The 15,571-nt window shown below is 41.0% G+C and overlaps 2 protein-coding genes across 2 annotated transcripts in view; one reads left to right on the forward strand and one right to left on the reverse strand.

Moving 5' to 3' along the window:
• Positions 1-13,096, forward strand: part of ATG10 (autophagy related 10) — a 429,656-nt gene extending 416,560 nt beyond the window's left edge. Inside the window, exon 8 of the mRNA XM_064273736.1 lies at positions 11,190-13,096. The gene's annotated coding sequence lies outside the window, so the exon portion shown is untranslated. The remainder of the gene's footprint in view (positions 1-11,189) is intronic.
• Positions 12,900-14,663, reverse strand: RPS23 (ribosomal protein S23). Its single transcript, XM_010588254.3, has 4 exons — positions 14,569-14,663; positions 13,926-14,085; positions 13,252-13,372; positions 12,900-13,094 (listed from the first exon to the last, which is right to left on the reverse strand). Exons 1-4 carry the CDS (start codon positions 14,570-14,572, stop codon positions 12,948-12,950), a joined length of 432 nt encoding a protein of 143 aa, XP_010586556.1. The 5' UTR covers positions 14,573-14,663; the 3' UTR covers positions 12,900-12,947.
• Between the last annotated feature and the right edge of the window lie 908 nt (positions 14,664-15,571).

Genomic DNA, 15,571 nt, shown 5'->3' on the forward strand with positions numbered 1-15,571 from the left:
TCTATCTACCTACTTATCTACCTACCTACCTATAGTCTAGGAAAATGCACACCAAACTCATACAAGAGGTTACCTTTGAGGATGGAGAGTGGGAACTCAGATGGGAAATTGTGATCAAAGAACCCTTTAAAAATGGTGTAGGGTGGTGTCTGACCTCCTCTAACTTCACATAAGGGGAAGGAGAATTAACAGCTCAAGGCTGATTCCTATTAGGCGGAGGTCAGACATGCCTCTTCTCTCCGCCATCCTTACCAGTTCTCACACCAACCATCCCTCCCACGGCACTCTCTACTTCTCTGCTGAGTTTGATAATTAGTTGCAATGGCCACATAGAAGTCACAGACTATACACACAGTTATGGGGTTTGTCATGGACTGAATTGTGTCCCCCCAAAATATGTGCGTCAGTTCAGCTAGGCTGTGATCCCCAGTGCTGTGTGATTGTCCAACATTTTGTCATCTGATGTGATTTTCCTATGTGTTTTAAATCCTTTCTTTATCTCAAGCCTTTGGTTCTTTTGTAATGCTACTCTTAGCTAACCGTAGAATGTGGAACTGAAAGTTAATTTTTTAAAAAAAGATTCTAGCCCTCGTGGATAATTTGGGTAATTCAGAAAAATTTGAAAGAGGAAACTTAAAAAAAGTTTGTATCACCCAGAGATTCCTGCAGTTAAATTTTGCTGTATTTTCTTGTACTCTTTTAAATATATTTAATTAGCATTGTTTTGTGTTGGCTTTTCATACCAATTTATCCATTTAACATTATATCGGAACATTTTCTCATATCATTTACTGTTCTTTGAAAATACAATTTAAAATGACTAACTAGGATTTCTTAGTTATAGTTAGGTTTCTTTGGTATATCAAAATGTACCAATTAATTTACCTATTATTAGACTTTGTGGTCATTTCTAATTCGTAACTGCTTATTTAACATTCACTCATTGAGCATCTACTTCTTGCTTGGTCAGGGACTGTGCTAAGAACGGAGTGGTCAGTAGCCAACATAGCTTCTTGCCTAAAGGAGGTTTCAGAATGTAATGCAATGAGAAGTCTCTGCAGACAGTTGCTCATATTTTGTTTCCTTAGGTTACACTTTTACTGTGGATATTGACAGATCAAAGGATATTGAATGTTTTAAGCATTTTTATTTATGCGGCTAAATTGTTCACCAGTAAGACTAATCCATAGGTCCCTGGTGGTACAGTGGTTAAAGCACTCCGCTGCTAACCTAAAGGTCTGTGGTTTGAACCCACCAGCCACTCTGAGGGAGAAAGATGTGGCAGTCTATGTCCATAAAGATTACAGCCTTGGAAACCCTACTCTCGATGGCCATGGGTTTGGGTTTTTTTTTTTTTAAGACTATTCCAGTTTACATTCCCAGAAGTAATCTGTGTTTTACCATCTCCTTAAATTTTTGAACATAATTTTATTTTACTTTGCTGTTATGATTGAATTGAACATTTTTCTCTTCTTGAGTTGCTAAAATTTGCATGGATTCTCAGCTTCATTTTTTCTTCACGTGCTGTTTCTCAGTGCTGCTAGGTTTCCTTGTCCCAGCTTCTCCTTTGTCCACTTCATTGCCCTACATTTCCTGTTTGCTCCCATCGAAGCTGACCATTCGAGTCCTGGTTCTAGTATAGCCAGAGAGCATGGCAGCTGGAAAATCATGATGGGTATGTAATTTTAAAAATTTATGAAACAGTTCAGACATACTCAAAAGTAGAGAGAACAGCATATAATGAACCCCCACATACCACCTGAGGGTTTGCCAATAAAACAGATTTTTTCTGAAATATCCTGAAGATTATTTTTCAGAGGATTGGAAGTATCTGTAATTTAACAAGTGCCTTGGGAATTCTGATGTGTCATGGATTGAATTGTGTCCCCCCAAAATATCTGACAACTTGACTGGGCCATGATTCCCAGTATTGTGTGATTGTCTACCATTTTGTCATCTGATGTGATTTTCCTATGTGTTTTAAATACTATCTCTATGATGTTGATGAGATAGTGGCAGTTATGTTAATGAGGTAGCACTCAATCTACAAGACTGGATTGTGTCTTGAGCCAATCTCTTTTGAGATATAAGAGAAGCTAGCAGAGAGACATGGGGGACCTCATACCACCAAGAAAGCAATGCTGGGAGTAGAATGAGTCCTTTGGACTCAAGGTTCCTGCACAAAGAATCTCCTAGACAATGGGAAGATTAATGACAAGGACCTTCCTCCAGAGTCGACAGAGAGAGAAAGCCTTCCCCTGGAGCTGGCGCCCTAAATTTGGACTTCTAGCCTACTAGACTGTGAGAGAATAAATGTCTGTTTGTTAAAGCCATCCACTTGTGGTATTTCTGTTATAGCAGCACTAGATGACTAAGACATAATGTTCCCTGGGTTTGAGGATCACAGGATTACATAGATAATCACCATTTTGGGAAAATTTATTTATTAAAAATGTATTTATTTTAAAAATATCCTCACAAAGTACAATGGGACTAAACCAAAAGCTAAGAAGTTTCCTGAATACAACCAAACACTTTGAGGGACACAGTAGCAGAAGCAGGGGTCTGGGGTTTCAGGGGATATCTAGGTCAATTGGCATAACAAAGTTTATTAAGAAAATGTTCTGCATCCCACTTTGGTGAGTCGCATCTGGAGTCTTAAAAGCTAGCAAGCAGCCATCTAAGATGCATCAATTGGTCCCAGCCCTCCTGGAACAAAGCAGAATGAAGAACACCAAAGAGAAAAGGAAAATATGAGCCCAAGAGACAGAAAGGGCCACATAAACCAGAGACTCCATCAGCCTGAGACCAGAAGAACTAGATGGTGTCCGGCTATCACCGATGACAGCTCTGACAGGGAGCACAACAGAGAGTTGTGTCCTGATGGAGCAGGAGAAAAGTGGGGTGCAGAACTCAAATTCTAGTAAAAAGACCAGACTTAATGGTCTAACTAATACCGGAGGGACCCTAGAAGACATGGCCCCTGGACTCTGTGTTAGCGCAAAACTAAAACCAGTCCTGAAGCCAACTCTGCAAACAAAGATTAGACTGGACTATAAGACATAAAATGATGCTGGTGAGGAGTGTGCTTCTTAGCTCAAGTAGATACATGAGACTACGTGGGCAGCTCCTGTCCGGAGGCAAGAGGAGGAGGCAGCAGGGGACAGGAGCTGGTTGAATGGACACGGTGAATACAGGGTGGAGAGGAGGAGTGTGCTGTCACATTAGGAGGAGAGCAGCTAGGAGTACATGGCAAGGTGTGTATAAGTTTTTGTATGAGGAATTGACTTGAATTGTAAACTTTCACTTAAAACACAATAAAAAATTAATAATAATTAAAAAATCCTCACATATCTGTAATCAGCAATTACCAAGATTTTGCCATGTTTGCTCAATCAATCCTTTCTTTTTTCTTTTTATTTCCTTTGCTGAAATATTTTAAAGGAAATCACAGACATTATACTTTTTTTTTTTTTTAAAGTGTATAGTAAACTTTTTTAAAATTCGGTCAATTCTGTGAATTTTTACTCCATTCTTAGATGTTAAAAACATCTTTGGGCTTTTGTCCTCTGCTTTCATTCCTGAGGGTGTGGCTTTATGGCCTCTTTCTGATTCGACCTTTACCAGTGATGTTGGGAAACTTTTCTCTAAAGTGGCCCATTGTTCCATAATTAGGTCAGCCAATACAATCAAAGCAGAATGCAAAATGTACTTGCAGGTCCTGCAGGCTGGCTCCTCCATCCACAGACCACCACCCCCCAGAACTCACCACAGGGGGACATTTCATAAACAACGTCAAACCACAGACAACTTCTTTCTACTGTTCTCAGCTGCGATTAAAATGGAAAACGTATTTAACATGTGACAATATGCTTGATACTGTACAGATTTAAACACTAACTGGTTTCTTGGGTCAGAACCCACTTGAAAATCTGAAAAAAGTATAGGACGCGTTTCTAGGACAATGTACATATGTATCAGAAATTTCTGTATACGGTTTCAGGAGGTTCATAAGAAACCAGTTGCCGTCAAGTCGACTCTGACTCATGGTGACCTCATGTGTGTCAGAGTAGAACTGAGCTTCCTAGGGTTTTCAATGGCTGATTTTTTTAAAACCAGATTGCCAGGCCTTTTTTCTAAAGCACCTCTGGATGGGCTCAAGCCTCTAACCTTTCAGTTAATGCCCAGCACACTAACCATTTCTACCACCCAAGGATTCCAGGAGGTTCATGTTGTTTGTTAGTTGCCCTTGAGTCGATTCAAACTCATAGCGACCCCATAGGCCCTCTGAAATATAAGACAAACCCTAGCTCAAGAATCCTGGTCAATAAATCCCATTCACAATCTCTTTATTCTCTCTTTCTCTCTTACACACACACATACAGATATATGCCGTGGACAGAAGGGAGAGGGGTATGGTGACAGGATGACAAACAAACCACTTAATTACAGCCTAGGAATCGACTCAAAGGCAACAGGTTCCAATTCTAAACATAAAGCCCTGGTGATGCAATAGTTAAGCTCTCTGCTGCTTACTGAAAGGTTGATGGTTTGAACCCACAACCTGCTTCGAGGGAGAAAGCTGTGGCAGTCTCCTTCCATCAAAACTATAGCCTTGGAAACCCTAGGGGGCAGTTCTACTCTGTCCTATAGGGTCACTATATGAGGGAAGAGTCAGCTTGACGGCAGTGGGTTTGGTTTTTCAGTTTATAATTAAATATTGCGAAGCTAAGGAGGGGTAAAGTGATCCTACTTCCCTGCAGACATACACAAAACAGTACCTGAAGCTGTCAAACTACATGGAAAAAATGTTTTGATTATAAGCTGGGTAAATAAACTCACAAATCTGTTGGAGAAAAAAGATGTGACAAAACAATTTCTTTCATATCACTGTTTCCAAAGCAGGTAGTAAGATACAAAACATGTTTCAACAAGTAACATTTCGCACCACAGTTCTCTGCTGTGATTCAAATGAAAAACTATTTCAAATGTGGTTTATTCTGCCCACTGTTGTACAGATTTAAACATTAACTGGTTGGTAAAAGAGGTAAGGAAGCATTATAATATATCCCTTAGCATCTAAACTCACTAGAAAATTTGGTATACTCAGTGTGCCCTGCATTTGAACCCAGCCAAATAATATAGCCTCTTGTTCTATTTCTAATTAACTACAATGAAAGACCTTTAGAAAGCTAGGCTTAAAAAAACAAAACAAAACCCTACATCCTGAATAGATTAAGGAACTTATTACCACAAATAAACCAAGCAGAACACTGGTAAAGGAACCGAGGGAGGGAGCTGGCATTTCCCTGACTGGACGGTCTGAGGGGATGATGTGGGGGTCCAGAATTTTGATTCCCCCGCTCCCTCCTGAGGGAGAAGTTCTCCTGAGCATCCAAATTGCTGTTTGAAAGCAGGTCATCTGGGAAGCAGGGAGCATTAGGAAGGGATTTGTGACGCTGCTCACCATGCCTGGCTAAAGTTCCCAGGGCTGTGTGTGAGCGGCTCCTGCATTTCTGAAGATACATACCACATATTAAAGGCTTAAGTAACAGCTTGAATGAGGTGGAGATGGTGCGTGTGTATATTTGGACGTACTGGTTATCTGCCACTCGTGGTTCTCCTCTGCCATTCTAAAAACGATTTTCTCTTATGAGACAAGTTATGCTGATTTCATTTAATTGTTAAATGTTTTAATGCATTGCTCTAGAACTCCTGCAGTGGCCATTGATAAGCTTTAAATATCCTCTTCTTTTTCTCAGGTACTAACAAAATCTAAACATCAACATCACTTTACCAAATAATATGAACAGGGATTGCACTAGAAACTAAGGATGCTCAATACAACCAAACTGCTAAGACAATCCCCTAGACTACAGTCTCATAAGAAATGTGAGTTAAGACTTGAGTGATCTCTTTAAACAGATCTTATAGGTCAAAACCGATTATACAAATAGATGTAAGTAAAAAATTTATCACAGTATGGTGGTTTATGATATGGGTCTTTTTTTCTTGACTTTGTACAAATCCAATAAAGAAACATTAGCTACTTTGAACCTTGAAATGGACTCCAGAAGTATTATCCATAGCATGACTTTTATGACCAAATCCTACAACCAGACATTTTCCTAGAATCAAATACTGGAAATTAATGTATACAAAGATATATATTCAAATTTGTATAGCTGTCAAATTACAACTGTGTCTATCTCTCAGCTGTTAAAAATTGAAAAAACAAAAATACATATATATGGAACATTGCATATTTCCGTAATAGAGTTTTAAATATTCTTGAGAACATTAACTGGAGAGTTTGAATTTCTCCATATATACCATTATAAACACACACACACACAATTATCTAATTATGTTTTACTACCCCTCTTCCCTTCAAAAGGCAGAAAAAACTCTTACTAAATACCTAGTATAAGTGTATCCTGACCTGGCTAAGTAGCTACCTGTACAATGGTGTTTCTTGTTTTACAAAGCGCTAGATTTCTGACAGCAAGTTTCATGTAGGAATCAAAAGACAGACCATGGTTCTAAACTCAGCTATGCCAATTATTTGGTCAGATTGCTTCTAAAATAATTAAGAGCTGCCTTTCCTGCACTTCTGCCTTATAAGATGAGATGGCTGGATAAGATCAATAGTTCCCTTCAGCAGAAGAAGTATAGAGATGACTAAAGATCACCTGAAAGTTTGCCAATAAAACCGATTTCTCCTGAAATATCCTGAAGATTGTTTTCCAAAGGACTGGGAGAATCTGTAATTCAACAAGTGCCTTCGGGAGTTCTAACGTTCCCTGGGTTTGAGAATCACAGGACTACGTAGATAATCACTAGAATCTTTCTGTTCTAACAATTTCTGATTTGTTTGGGCTTTGCTAGGCAAACCTCAGAGCTAACACATTAAATAACCAACTCAAATAATTACCCACTCACAAAATACTCTTTTTTCTTTACATTCTATGTATAAATAATTTAAGACTTAGCAGAAGTTGCAAAAAATAATATACTTTGTGTGTCCCTTTCAACCAAGCTTTCCTCAATAACACCCTTCGCAACCAGAGTACATTTTCAAAACCAGGATATTAACATCGGTACAGTGCTATTAACTACGCTACAGCCCTTATTTGGATTTCACCAATATTTATATGCACTTTTTTTGGTGCATTCAAACTAAAAAAACCAAACTCGTTGCCCTCAAGCTGATTCCGACTCATAGCGACCCTGTAGGACAGAGTAGAACTGTCTCATAAAGCATGGAAGGAGCTCCTAGTGGATTTGAACTGCCTACCTTTTGGTTAGCAGCCGTAGCACTTAACCACTACGCCACCAGGGTTTCCTTTTGGTGCACAATAGTGTGAAATTTTATCCACATATATTGATTTTGTAACCACCACCCCAACCAGAGTGAACTGTTCCATCATCACAAGAAACTACTTCTTGCTACCTTTTTATACTCAGACCCTAGTCCCATCTCTAATCCCCAACAACCATTGATCTCTTCTCCATTTTTTAATTTTGAGTGTTATACAATGAAATCATATAGAATTTAACCTTTTGAGATTGGCTTTTTTTATTATTATTGTGCTTAAGTAAAAGTTTGCAATTCAAGTCAGTTTCTCATACAAAAATTTATACGCACATTGTAATGCGACCCTAGTTGCTCTGCCTACAATGTGACAGCACACTCCTCTTCTCCACCCTGTATTTCCCGTGTCCATTCAATGATCAGCTATCCCCTCTGCCTTCTCATCTCACCTCCAGTCAGGAGCTAGCCACATAGTCTCATGTGTCTACTTGAGCTAAGAAGCACACTCCTCACCAATATCATTTTATGTCTCATAGTCCAGTCTAATCTTTGTCTGAAGTGTTGGTTTCAGGACTGGTTTTAGTTCTGGGCTAATAGTCTCAGGGCCATGTCTCCTGGGGTCCCGCCAGTCTCTGTCAGACCGTTAAGTCTGGTCTTCTTACTAGAATTTGAATTCTGCGTTCCACTTTTCTCCTGCTCCGTCAGAGACTCTCTGTTGTGTTCCCTGTCAGGGCAGTCATTGGTGGCAGTCACCTTGAAGACTAAGGTGTGCCTGACCCAAGCCATGATATTTTCAATCCCATCATATGCATGTGAAAGCTGCTCAGTAAATAAGGAAGACTGAAGAATTGACGCCTTTGAGTTGTGGTGTTGGGGAAGAATATTGAATATATCATGGACTGCCAGAAGAACGAACAAATCTGTCTTGGAAGAAGTGCAACCAGAATGCTCCTTAGAAGCAAGGATCGCAAGACTACATCTTACATACTTTGGACATGTTGTCAGGAAGGATAGTCCCTGGAGAACAACATCATGCTTGGTAAACTACAGAGTCAGCAGAAAAGAGGAAGACCCTCAATCAACGAGATGGATTGACACAGTGGCTGCAACAATTTGCTTAAGCATAATGATTATAAGGATGGTGCAGGACTGGGCAGTGGTACATAGTTCTGTGGTACATAGGGTCGCTATGAGTTGGAACTGACTCAACGGCAGCTAACAATAACTTATCTTTTGCGATTGAGCACCATGTTTTGTTGACTCTGGAGGCGTGAGTGGACTCTCCACCACTCGGTCTCTCCCGATGTAAAAAACACATCCCGAATACCACTGCTCACCTCACCGCACCTGTGCGTTTATCTGGCCTGTGCAGCACTGGTTCCTACCAGGTCAGGTCTGGCAACTCCTTTCTGCTTCTGAACTGTCTCTCCCTTCCCCTGCCACTCAGTTTGACTCCTCAACTTTGCCCTTGATGTTCAGGGCTCCCAGACTGTCATATATATCGAGTCACTTGTTTTTTCAGGTGTTTGTTGTAAGAGGGACCACAGGAAGCACCTGACTACTCCACCATCTTGGCTTTGCCTCCTGAGAGTGGCTTTTTTTTTTTTTAACTCAACAAAATATTCTGGAAACCCATCAAAATTGTTGCATGTAACAAAATTGTTTTTCCTTTTTATGGCTGAGTACTATTTCATTATAGATGTACCAGTTTGATTATCTGTTCACCCACTGAAGGACATTTAGGTTGTTACCAGTTTTTTGCTATTGCAAATAAAGCTGCCATTAACATTTGTGTACAGGTTTGTTTGTGGACATACCTTCCAGTTGTCTAGGATACACCCAGAAGTGCAGTTATTACTAGGTCATATTGTATAAGATTATTGTATCATATTGTATGGAAGGATTCTATGGGCAAAATATTGAATTACCCAGGAAGCATCACAAGAAGATGGAAGGAACACACAGTTACTTTACCAAAAAGAATTGGGTCAACATTCAACCATTTCAGGAGGTTGCATATGATCAGGAATTGATGGTACTGAAGGGAGAAGTCCAAGCTGCACTGAAGGCATTGGCAAAAAACAAGCAACCAGGAATCGGACTATCAATTGAGATATTTCAACAAACAGATGCAGCACTGGAGGTGCTCATTCATCTATGCCAAGAAATTTGGAAGACAGCTACCTGGCCAACCAACTGAAAGAGATCCGTATATTTGTGCCCATCCCAAAGAATGCTGATCCAATGGCATTCGGAAATTATCGAACAATATAGTTAATATCACATGCAAGTAGTATTTTGAAGATCATTTAAAAGCAGCTGCAGCAGTACATCAACAGGGAACTGCCAGAAATTCAAACTGGATTCAGTAGAGGATGTGGAACAAGGGTATCACTGCTCATGTCACATGGGTCTTGGCCGAATGCAGAGAATACTAGAAAGATGTTTACCTGTGTTTTATTGACTATACGAAGGCACTTGACTGTGTGGATCATAACAAATTATGAATAACATTTCAAAAAATGGGAATTCCAGAACACTTAATTGTGCATAGACCAAGAGGGAGTTGTTTCAACAGAAGAAAGCAACTCAATGGCACCTAACAACATTGTATGAGAAACTGTCAGGCTGTTTTCCAGAGTGGCTGTACCATTTTGTATTCTCACCAGCAATGTATGAATAAAGATCCAGTCGCTCCACTTTCTCACCTGTACTGTATAATAATTTTTTCAGTTTAGCTATTCTAATAACCAAAACCAAACCAGTTGCCCTCGAGTCAATTCCAACTCATGACAACCCCACTGTTACAGTGTAGAGCTGCTCCGTAGGGTTTTCTTGGCTGTCATCTTTACGAAAGGAGTTCACCAGGCCGTTCTTCCATGGACTTTACGGGGTGGGTTTGAACCACCACCATTTAGATTAGCAGATCACAAACTGCTTGCAACACTTGGGACCTCGCCATTTGGATAGGTAATGACTAATAACATGGAACATCTTTCCATGGGCTTATTTTCCATCTTTGATGAAGTGTCTATTCAAGTACTTTGCTAATTTTCTAATGGAATTGTTTTCTTACCATTGAGTTTAGAGTTCTTTATATATTTTGTATAAAATGTTTTTGTTCTGTATTTGATGTACAAATATTTTCTCCTAGTCTTTCCATCCTCTTAATAGTGTAATTAACAAAGGTTTTGATAAAGTTCAATTTTTTTTTTTTTTTAATGGAATGTGCTTTTTAGCATCATGCAGGGAGGCTAGCTGGGAGAGTTGTTAGAAACAGATTGTTAAGTCCAAGGTGGTCAGGGCCGGGAGGTCTCTCTTCATTGCTATATCCCAGCAATCATCAAGGACTTTTTGCATTATTTTTTCAAATAAAGCATTAAAATATTATTTTGATTTGTTTTCTGGCTGCCCTCTTAAATTTTGTGCCCATAGTGAATACCTCACTCCTCTGACCCTAGACCTAGCCTCACCCAGTCCAACACAGCACAGTGCCAGGCATACAGTCCGTATTGGATACCTGAACGAAGGGGCCTTAGTTACAGGAGAGACGTATAACGGACAGAAGGAACGAAGAACAGTTTCATACAATATTGGTTTGAGACACCTGACGTGTACTTACGGGTGGAGCTGCCACGCAGGATGGGAACTGCAAGTCAATCTGGCAAACATTTGGCTATTGGATTGCATAGCAAGAGTGGTTTTATGTTTCCAGGTGCACCTGAGAGACTGCAAGTGTGAACCATTGTCGAAGGGTGTCCTGAACCCCGTGTAGGCTGTATTTACAAATTTGGCACTGCTGGACACCAGGATCCACCCTAGGGTCCTGTGCCTGTGCTGTCCTGTCACTGACCATTCATTTTTCCTGCTACAGGTGCACCGGCCTAGCCATTCTGAGCACCCCGAAGGCCTGAGGGCTGCTGAGCTGCACCTGACTCTGGGGGGATGGAACCACGTGCCCCTCTGTGACCTCCACTTCCAGTGTTCAGGCCAGGGCCTGCTACCAGTAAAAGAGGCTCCAAAATACTCCCGGAATAGTGGGAGGCTGGGTCAGTTAAGTGAGGGGAGGAATTCCTTTCAAAAACATCTGGCCAGCCCTTGGGAATGATCTAATATTGACTGCGCAACTGAAATACAGATGCCATGAAGCTCTGGAACAGAAAACAATAGCCTCTCTCCATCCTAGAGGATAAGACAGTCAAAACAATGGCCCAATTTTGTGATTGCGACGGTTCTGCCGTGTGTAGCAAGAGCAGACAAAACCATGCAAGTTTGGATCAGTAAAGTCTGAGATAACAAGTAGCTAACGAAGTGTGACCAGCCCTAAACATCAGATGGTGTGAGGAGAAGTTCTGAGGCTGGATGGGGAACTGAGATTAGAGCAACTGAAAAGCCAGTGTTGCTAGAACAAGGGGAGTGAAGGAGAGGAATGACAGGTAAAACTAGAGTACGTAAGAGCCACCTGTGCTATAATAAGGATTCTAGTTTTGAGCCTTTTGAGAATGAGGAATGGTTTTCCATTCTTAAAAGCTCCTAGACATAAACACTCAGCTTTGGTCAGAAAACAAACCTGTATTTTACTTGAATGCTCCAATCAACTGCAGCTCCTCAAACAACTTACTTAAATGAGGGTAATGGGCCCATTTCAGAGACATTCATTTTTCAAGAGAAAACTGCAAACAATCTGTAGACAGTGAATCCCCATGTACCAAAGACTTGAGCAATTACCACCACCAACCTTGATTTATTCCTAATCACGTGTGACTGTGTGCCTTGAATTGATGTATCATCAGAATGAATGTTACTGGCAAACTTGACATAGAAACAAAAAAACCTGTTGCCATGAATTCCAACTCATAGCAACCCTATGGGACAGATAAGAACCGCCCCACAGGGTTTCCAACGAACGGCTAGTGGACTTGAACTGCCAACCTTTTGGTTAGCAGCCGAACACTTAACCTCTGCACCACCGGGACTTCACCTTATGAAATGAGGCATTTAGAAAGACCAATCTTGCAACACCTGGTCTCCCTTCTCCAGAAACTTTCTTATGCCTCAATTTGCCTAGCACACACTTCCATCAACTTCAGCCTAAGCCATCCAATGCCTAAGTCTCCTTAGTTTACACAGTAGTCTACTTACAGAATTAAAACATACATTGCAACACCTTTGGATACTTGGAAAACAGAGCAGGGACCATCAAAAAATGATCTGATTTGGCTTAAACCCTCTATACTAGAACTATAGGGTCAAAATCGACTCGACTGCAATCAGTTTTTTTTTTTTTTTTTAAATACTAGAACTGTGAACTTATATACTGCAGATTTCTATCTGCCGGCCTATCAAAAGTTTCTAGACAAGTGAGTGGGTTAACACTTTGTCCTAGCTTATGAATCCCATTTCTGTAGAGAATCCTGAAGTAACTTTGTTCTCTTAAAACTGGGTACATACACAATGCCACATCGTGGTTTAAGGAGCAAATCATAACAATTGTGACGATGGTGTAGTGTTTCACCCTGTTGTTCACTAACAGCCTGAACTGACTGGATGGCACCTAACAAGAAGAAGAAATAAGACTCAAGCATTTCTGGCATATGAAAATTTATTACTATCACATTTTCATCATCAAAAATTATGATCGTGGCCTTTCCTTCTTGCCTTTGTATAAGGCCAAAAGAGAGACATTGGCTACTTTAACAACCTTAAAGCGGACTCCAGGAATGTCACCAACAGCATGACCTTTGCGACCAAATCCAGCAACCAGAACTTCATCGTTTTCCTGGAATAAAATGAATAATTTACTTGTGGTGTCAGTACCAATCACTAAATAATAACCATTCATGTAAAGAAACTCCCAACTCACAAAAAAACTGGGGGAAATCACTCAGAAACCACAACAGAAGGTATTTGTAGATTAATTTATCTGAGATATTTACCTCAATAAAATTCAAGCAACCATCATTGGGTACAAAGGCTGTGATTTTCTTGCCATTCTTGATCAGCTGGACTCGGACACACTTCCTAATGGCAGAATTTGGCTGTTTGGCTTCAACTCCTCTGAAATACAAACAGCACAGTGAGCTATCTAAAATTGTCAAACTCCTTTAACTTCAACCAATTTTTAAAAACTTCACTCTTAAGAGTAATTAGTTTAAAACATTTCTAGCCTGTTTACAGAACTGTAAAGATATCTGAACTACAGCTACAAAGTCTGGGTTTAAGTCCTGAATGCCACTAACTTTGATCTAACCATACGAAATCACTTTTTTTTTTAAGTCAGTCAAATACTGGCAAATTCATGTGGTTTATCTCACTTAACTCACTCTTTAGTTTTTCCAAGGACAAAACAAGAACAGTTCTTACATCATGTGTCTTACATCATGTGTCTGCAAAAATTAGAGCTGATGGGTGTCAACTTACAACAGTTCCCCCACATAATACATACACCTACCCGTCACCTCACAACTCCTAAATGTTGAGATAATCCAAACAAATATGACTACACAGAAACCTAAAAGCTGTATCATAATCCCTTTAAAAAGCATTCAATAAATATATTTACCGAGTTACCACAGTACTTTAAGAGCTTAAACAATTAACTTCGACTTACACTTTTTCCAACACAATTCCCTTTGCATGGGAAGCGCCCCCAAAGGGGTTGGCCTTCAAAGCTGTGCCCAGATGAGCTTTTTTATACTGTTTATCATGCCACTTCTGGTCCCGTCGGTGGCTACGGAGCTTCCTGGCAGTACGAAGACCTCGACACTTGCCTAAAATTTAAGAAGAAAATCACCTTGATTCCTCTGCAAAAAACACTTCACAGAATTATAGTTTGCATCTTCCAAGACATTAAGCCCGATCTAAATCCTTAAGCCCGTGGGCTCTTGCCTCACATTTTGGCCCACGGGCCAAACCTGTTTCTCTAAACCATCACCAAACGTTAGAGAAAGAACACAGCCGCTCGAATGGCACACTTTCTCAAGGTAAGACCCCACGTCAACGCTCTGAGGCAGGGTCGCCGGCCTTGTGACTCTCGGTAAGGCCAGAGCGACGGTTCGCGGGCTTCCGCGCCGCGTGGGCTCCTTCCGCGCCAGGCCGTATGCCTTCAGAAACGGTGCTTTCCGAACCCTCTCTCGTCGGGCCTCCCCGCGGCGTCCACCTCCCCTGCTCCGCTCCCATCCGCCCGCCCTCCAGCACCCAAGACCCCGGGTCCCGCTTGCAGCCCCCTCAGCCCTACTGCAGACAACTCTCACCCATGTTGGCGTTACCGCGGCTCCGAGCGAAAGAAAGAGGAAGAACAGGAAGGAGCCACAAGCCACCGCGATCAAGCCCCGCCCACTAAAGGACCCCGTGCAGCTGTCTGCCCAGCGCCTGACCCGAATCGGCGTCTCTAATTTGAAAAAGACGGGTTTATACCACTATCCTTAGCCAGCATCTGCGTCTTACGTAATTTTCATGAATTTCTGAGACATCTAAGGTGCATCGTTGTTTACAGGTGTTTCTTTTTTCATGTGCATGCCAGGATCAGAAGGACAGTTAACTACCAATCCCAGAATCCTTTGCACGAGATCCGCTTACCGCGCAGGCGCTCTCGATAAAACCACTGGCTTGGAGCGGGGAGGAGGGAGGAAAGGGCAGAAGGAATCGTGCAGGGGAGGTGGGTCTGAAGGCGGTGGTGTACTTGGTCCGGGTGTTAGTGTGATGGAATGGGACATACAGTTTGGAAAATTAAACTTCTGAGCCTTAACTTATACTTACACGCGGCACAGTAAATTGTAAAATTTAGTGAAGACCCAAGCTTTGGAATCAGGCAAGGGCATAAAACTCAAAATTGCCATTTACTGGTTGTGCAAACTTCGGTGATTCATTTAACAGTTTCTCCTGTAAGATGAAATAGGTATGAGAGTTTTCTGGGATACTGGCTCATTAAACAAATATTTTAAAAAATGTCTTCTCTGTGCCAGGCACTCTTGGGATAACAAGAGTGAAGGTTTTTGCTCTTACAAGGTTTGTATAGTGGGTGCAAGAACGGGATCCAACACAGCAATGATTGTGAGTTTGGCACAGGACCGGGCAATGTTTCGTTCTGTAGTACATACAGTCACTATGAGTTGGAACTGGCTCCATGGCACCTAACAATAACAATAAAGTTTGTATTTCACGTTTGGGGAGACAAATGATATATGAGTAAATTTAAAATTAAATATAATTTCACATATTAAGTGCTATACAGAAAATATAATTGGTTAGGTGACA

This window comes from Loxodonta africana, chromosome 2, assembly GCF_030014295.1.
Source record: "Loxodonta africana isolate mLoxAfr1 chromosome 2, mLoxAfr1.hap2, whole genome shotgun sequence".
Taxonomy (NCBI): domain Eukaryota; kingdom Metazoa; phylum Chordata; class Mammalia; order Proboscidea; family Elephantidae; genus Loxodonta; species Loxodonta africana.

Bases quoted from the DNA above. Each gene is read 5' to 3' on its own strand.
- RPS23 (XM_010588254.3), bottom strand. The intron at 13,373-13,925 runs GTAAGTCGAAGT...TTTGTATTTCAG, and splicing joins GGAATTGTGTTGGAAAAAGT to AGGAGTTGAAGCCAAACAGC. The intron at 13,095-13,251 runs GTAAATATCTCA...ATTTTATTCCAG, and splicing joins GTTGCTTGAATTTTATTGAG to GAAAACGATGAAGTTCTGGT.